Genomic DNA, 7,158 nt, shown 5'->3' with positions numbered 1-7,158 from the left:
TAAACGTGCCCAAGAAAAAAAACATTACTGGTGTGCATCTTGAGACAAAACAATGCCACTGACATATTTTAAGATTTGTCAGTGCAAGATTCTTTCAGTTAAAATAGCTCAAACACGCATTTTTGTCTAGGATTAGCTTAAGCATTGTCTGTGAAACCGGGGGTGTATGTTTTAACTTGAGGGCTGAAGAGACGTGATGAATATGGTTTCTTCCATGATCTACACAGCTCGCTTTTCGCGGGCAGCGCGGGCTTTCGACACCAGAGATTGAGCGACAGATCTCTCGGGTGAAGGCAGAGAAAGGGCGCTCGTGCCCGTCTCAAACCCCGCCGAGAGATCCACCTGCGATCCCCATGATGTCCTTCTCCGCTGTGCCTCGGCAGCAGCGGGTCCAGAACCAGAGGGAACGCGATCCTGATCACCCTTCTCGAAGAGTGACAGGCGGGAGCGGAGCATGCGAAGCGGCAGCTTCTCACAATGCTCACACTCAGCCCCCTCGAAGGCTGATAGAGCATGCTCCACTCCCAAACACATCACACACAAATCATGAGTATCTCCACCCGTAAGTAAACGGGGACACGGAGGAGTACACTGTTTGAATACTGATGTGTTCGCCATTTTTAAACGGAGACTTATTGTGCTTTTGACGGACAACAATAAATAGACAGAGTCAGTTTTCACACAGATCGCTTAAGCTTCGGCAGTTTAGCTGAAGTGTGATCGGACCGGATGTATATTTATCCTTTCCTGGACGTGACGTCACCCGCCCGTGACACTCACTTTCGCCATTGGCTGAGTTGACATACGTGCATCAGACGCTATCACGCTGTGGGCGTTCCCAGAGCTGTCCCTAGTGGACGCAGTGTGAAGTTCCCTCGAAAGAGAACAATAGTGTTTTATAGAGTCTTATATAAAGCTATTGTATTTCAGACTCTATGAGACACTATTTTATTTAATCTGGGGTCCGTTCTTCGTACCTCGCTTAATACATCTGAGATGATTTGACAGATCCCATATCTTGACAGAACCAACATAAAAGTTATAATAGATAAATGAAATGTGCATTTTTTTAAGCACGATTCCCAATTATTTATATCCACGATTGTATAGTATTTGTACACCCTTTACATTTTTATTTCAATGTCAGCAATTCATTTAATATTTTAATTCAATTTGAAGCAGATTTGTTACATGACAGTATTAAAGTTTCTTAACCCCTTAAAAGGCCTGCCGCTCTTTTTTTGATCGCCTTTTTTCATATCGTATATTTTAGTAATTATCATAAATTAGGTATCAATCGAAAGCTTACAAACTCAAAATTCATCCTGTGAAACCCGTTTTGAAATCAGACGTTGCGTTACCATGGAAACGGTACTCTAAATTTTTCAACCGGGCTCTTCCCCCTAGTGGGCGGCGTCATGTTTCATATTACAAAATGTATTTTAACTACTTATAATCAAAATTTTGACCAAAAAAAAGTCTCAAGGTTCCATATTTGGTGATGGAAGTGATATTTGGACAGAAATTTATAGGAAAATGCATACATTTTTTAAGACACCCGGTGGCTATTTTTGGTATAGCGCTTGGTTCGGTTTTGTTTTTGTAGTAATTTTATATAAAACAAAAAACATTTAGGACAGTATTTTTCATTTACAGTAAATTTAAACTTCCATAACTTTCATATTTTGAAATAATCTGCTGAGTTTCTTCTTTAAAACGAGACCAAACTTAGGTATATATTCCAAAGCATTCTTGAATTACAGCTCTTTAAATTTGGATAGTGCATTTTCATGACTATTCTCAAAAAGAGGGTGACGGTTAAGATCAATGTAGCTGCATCAAGCATCCCATAATATACGTCATCTCTCAAGTTGTTGCAGGGCTCAGAGTAACTGTAGAACATGTGTGTAAACCTCCAAAAACATTATAAAGTACATTTTCCATCACAAATAAATCTTTCAATTAAGTCTATAGTACACAACATTATATTATTATTTTCAAATACATTTTTATTATTATTTAAAATTATTATTGCCCTTGGTTCAGTAATGAACTCTTGTAATATAGTAGCAGTGGCTAACTTGAGTTAATAACGTACGAAGAACGGACCCCAGATCCACTCATGCCGACAAGCCAGAATACACAGCCATTGGCACACCATTGACAAATTGAATAAAGCTATACATCCGCTTTACAACCCTCATAAAAGATTTCACAATGCTTGCGCAAACAATATCGCAACTACTATCAGATTCACTAGATTTACATTCAAACGTCATTAGTCTTAACAGTATGTTCTTCTAAAACATTTACATATAAAGTCATTGGCATGTCATTTATAAATCGAGCAAAATCAATAATTTTCACTAACATATGACAAAATAAGCTTGCTACTTCAGATGACAATGCGTATTTCATTAGCTGACCTCAGAAAGAATTTGACCCTCTTGACAAATTATAAAAATGATTTAATACCAGAACATGGGTGTATGCAGTTAGATGCATCAATACACTGTTTGCTATAAAGGAGTTACACCATTGGGTGTAGACGTTTATAGGTTCAGATCAGTTCAAGGAAGAATGTTCATCTTGACTTTCAGTGCAGGTTCCCCAGGCCGGCTCATTGATTCTTTTCTTTTGTTAGCCAATCATTGGTTCTCAGCGACAAGAGAGAGTTTACAGTAGTTAAATGATTACAGAATTCACTTTCAGTCTCCCAAACACTTTTCTATTTTATTGGATCATAAGATTTAAATCTTGTCTGGACTTTAAACCTGTACTGAAGCTTGTTGTCAAAACCTTTAAAATATCACAAGCTCAGTGCAAGATATCACTATTGAGATGCAAACAAAAATCATTAACACTTTATTTTGCCTTTCCAGTGCCCGTTTGGTTTCACTGCTCCACGAGGTCTTGACTGTCTGTTTTAACTTCTGTCGAAGCGGCTCTCCGACTCCTCTCTGCTTCTGTTATTGTCATTGGATGCAGTGGGAAAAATCCAGCCAATCCTACTCAGAGGGTGGGAAAAGAATCAGTGAAAGTAGGGAATGTGCTTCATGGGTAACTTGCCTTTTGTTGTTATTTAGTAGGGCTGCACGATTTGGGGAAAATTTATAATTGCGATTATTCTGGTTAAAATTGCGATTGCGATTTAAAATGCTATTATTATTTTTTTTTTTACAAATGAAAAGTGTATATAACATTGTTTATATATTAATATGGCTAATACTTATTATTATGATTATTATTATTGCTAAATAAAAAGAAGAAATATTACTATTACAATAACATTTTCATTAATACAAATTTAAAATAGCATTTAAAAATATATAACAGCATAATAGTAATAATAATTATATTTTACAGAAAACTTATTCTACAAAAAAAAAATTGGGGTTACCTGTTAGTATGGAGACAGCCTATGACTCAAAATAATTAGAAAGGTCTAAGGATTTATTGTAAAAAATATATACATTATAAAGATCTGTGATATCAATTTCTTAAAGTCTGTCTTTAATATGAAATATGAGCCTCTTATGCATCCACTGTGGGGATTAAAACTCCTGTACATTGAAGAAAAACATATAGATTGTCATATACATTTATTTAGAAGTATTATTTTTTCTTATTTTCTACCCAAAAGTTTCATTCATACTGGAGGCCAGAGGGCGCCCTCGAGCAGAAACTCATTTTTCTCAGAGAAGTAATCGGTTTCAGGAAATCCCTAATGTGAACTCGCTGAATAAAACGAAGATAGAAACGCTTTGACTGATTAAACATGAAGATAATACTTCTGCAACAAGATATGGTGTATTGAGTTCTTCAAGCCTTCTTGGGTATTTTCATAATAACAAAGTATTCAGGGCTGATTGACATTCTGTGATAAGAAGCCACATCAGCTCGACTGACGATATGAAGTGAGTTAAAACATGTTATTAAACGTATTTAGTTGGACAACAGGTTTATGAACGCTTCGCTTTACTAGTTTGTGAAGATGTTTGACGCGTGTTGCTTTTACAAACGCACGTTATAAGCGACTCAAACTCGCAGTCTTTCAGACGGAGCAGCGTTTACTGATCACAGATCAGCTCTTCACTGACACGCTGGGCATTTATTTATTACATTAAAATCGCAGCCTTTGCACTTTCATAACCCAAATCGCGATTGCGGTTCGATTAATCGTGCAGCCCTAGTCATCACTAAGCATTATTTCAGATGAAATGAGAATTCAACTTACCTAGAAGTTTTGCCACCGGATTTGTCGTATGGGCACCGCATCCGATCCAGTACTTGATTCTTTCGTAATTGAAGGCAACAAGTTTTTCATTGTGAATGTTCGGGAGAGGGTCATATGAGCCCAGCTGCTCGATATATTTACCGTCTCTCGCCCGTTTGTTATAAGCAGCCACAATTCGGTAGAAGGGTCTGTTAGTGACGCCTCCTAATGCCAGCCTGATGACCACATGCCCACCGTGATATGTCTTGAGCAGGAAAGATGCTAAGACAAAGACATAATGCATAAACATCCTGTGGCAGATGCTGTTTTATGTCACAAACATGAGGCTTTAATTCTTCAAGCGAGTTCACCCAAAAATGAAAATTCTAGAGTTCCGATACTAGCCCATAAGAACCCGGACCAATTTATCCTTATAGGAAAATTATGGGGCATATAAAAAAGGCTTAATGGACACTTGTAACATGTTTCTGCAGTTGTTTTTGAAATACAACCCCTCCTTGTGAAAGATCTGTAATGTTACTACACATGTGACATTGGGCGTTTATGATACATTTTTTATGTTACATATATGGCACATTGGGCATTTATTTCTCAGATTAAAAAAAAAAAAAAATTATATTTTTTTTGCTAAATAGCAGTTTTTTCTGTTTCTTTTCTTTTCCACAACATTTATCAGAATTATGCATATTATTAAAAAATTATTAACAAAACATATCAAGCCATAGACGGATCTTCCAACACTTATCCCCTGCTTGCTGATTTTAAGAATCATTGTTTTCAGTGAAATGTAGAGATGCTAGTAGAGTCTGAAAACAGTTGCGTAACATTGTCATTGATTACTGAACTAAGTAGTCGTCTTACTGCACTAATAATGTCAAATACACACAAAGTAAACATAAACACAGTCGGTTATGTCTAAAGTGAAAGTAAAATCGGCGTGTGTCTGTATATTAGATGCACGCAGGTCTTAAATTGACAGCAGCGCAGCCTATAGTGAACACGCTGTCCTTAAAGGGACAGTTCACCTCTAAAATTATGTCATTATTTACTCACTCTAATATTGTTTCAAACCTGTATTCATTTCTCGATGACAGAATTTTCATTTTTGAGTGAACTATCCCTTTAATGTTAATACAACAACAAAAGACAAAGAGAAAATCACTCGCTGCTCTTGACTGAAAAACTAATACAGTAGCTTTAATAAGAATCAGTGTATATTTTATAGAGAAGTCTATGTAGTGTTTTAGTTTTACATTTATTCATTAAATTAGTAAATATTTATATACATTTATTTTATATTATACAGTACACTAGGAATGTGTACAAGGTTTTTTTTTAAGTAAAGTTAAGTTTAAGTAAGGTTTTTCAATTCTTTTAAGTAAAATAGAGTATTGCAATAAAAAGTATTTTTTCTCCTTAACCTCTTGCTGTTCCTGTCGCCTAAGAATAGAATAGCAAAAAACTGATGTGATAAGCCATCAGAACCGAACCGAACCGAAAACCGTGGTTAAAAACCGAGGTATGTATTGAACCATGGACTAACTGTATTGTTGCATCCCTACTTTATACAGATAAACACACAGGTATCGGATCAGTACTCGGTATCGGAATCGCTATCGGGAAGGGAAAAAGGGTATCGGAACATCTCTAGAAAATTCTGTCATTTACTCACCCTCAAGTCGTTCCAAACTTGTATGAATTTCTTTGTTCCGCTGGGGGAAAAAAGCTGATGGACCCCATTGACTTCCATAGTAAGGAAGAAAAAAAACACTATGGAAGTCATTGGGGTCCATCAACTGTTTGGTTACCGACGTTCTTAAAAATATCTTCTTTTGTGTTCAGCAGAAAAAGGAAACTCATACAGGTTTGGAATGACTTGAGCGTGAGTAAATGACAGCATTTTCATTTTTGGGTGAAATATCCCTTTAATTAAGCAGTAAGACTCCCGGAGGCCACATTTTAGGCATCTTTTGTACTTGTCACGCATTTCAGAATATGGAGTTGTGTTAAATCTTGTGTGTTATATTAGGGAAACATCCCAAATGTGCATTACTTTGAGTCTCCAGGACCCAAATAGTCAGAGAGCCAAGAGTATACTTACATAAATGGACCATGATTGATTCTGTTGACAACAAAAGATAGCACGTAAATAGAACATATCTATAAAGCACTATGTAATAACATATGAACAACTTGCCATACAAATAAGGTCGTTACAATAATTGAGAGCATGCGCTATATGAACACATTTTCACGTAAAACCCACACATACCTTATAAATCCGGTTACTGTATGCAGGAACGTCTGTAATATTATGAAATATAAGCTTAACGTGTTTGTAGTAGCGCTCAAACACACATACTATACAAAGACAGCTAACAACATGACATTCGCAAGGGCGCCGACATGTTTTTCTACCCGACCGGAAGCGTGTTTCTCCTCGACCCTACTATGGCGAAGGGTTTGCTCATGAATAATAAGTATGTTACGTCAGTACGTTCTAGGAATGCAGCGAAACGTAGTTAATATTCATGTTCCTACGCCTCGCAGGTGTAATGTGATAAGTTCTGACACTAGGTGGCGGTTTTGTTCTGCTTTTTGAAGACACGAATGAGCAAATAGTTTATTTATTCAGACGTAGGCTTTATAATGTTCACACTTTTTGGGCTGTCAAACAACTAAAGTAGCATCACATCTGTTTAGACCAGAAAAGACCAGCTCTAAGTTGGTCTATTATGATGGTGTTGCTATTTTACCTTAACCCTCTATGGTATGCAATGCATTATTGTTCTAACCATGAAATATTGTTTTTTAAAATACGTTTAGTACATGAAAAATCGCTTCCGTTCATAAAAAAAATAATAATAATAATAATAATAATATTTAAGGACTTGGAAACGTTTCCACAACGGAAAATTAGC

General features: G+C 36.4%; 1 protein-coding gene across 1 annotated transcript; it reads right to left on the bottom strand.

The window, feature by feature from the left end:
• Positions 1–1,909: 1,909 nt before the first annotated feature.
• On the bottom strand, positions 1,910–6,708 carry mrps16 (mitochondrial ribosomal protein S16). The gene is made up of 4 exons (XM_079843841.1): positions 6,510–6,708; positions 6,339–6,359; positions 4,238–4,498; positions 1,910–3,008 (listed from the first exon to the last, which is right to left on the bottom strand). Exons 2-4 carry the CDS (start codon positions 6,349–6,351, stop codon positions 2,896–2,898), a joined length of 387 nt encoding a protein of 128 aa, XP_079699967.1. The 5' UTR covers positions 6,352–6,359; positions 6,510–6,708; the 3' UTR covers positions 1,910–2,895.
• Positions 6,709–7,158: the final 450 nt, after the last annotated feature.

The sequence above is a fragment of the Gobio gobio genome (assembly GCF_949357685.1).
Source record: "Gobio gobio genome assembly, chromosome: 19".
In the NCBI taxonomy this organism is placed as follows: Eukaryota; Metazoa; Chordata; class Actinopteri; order Cypriniformes; family Gobionidae; genus Gobio; species Gobio gobio.
The sequence above is the reverse complement of the archived record's forward strand: the minus strand, read 5'-3'. Positions and strand labels throughout refer to the sequence as shown.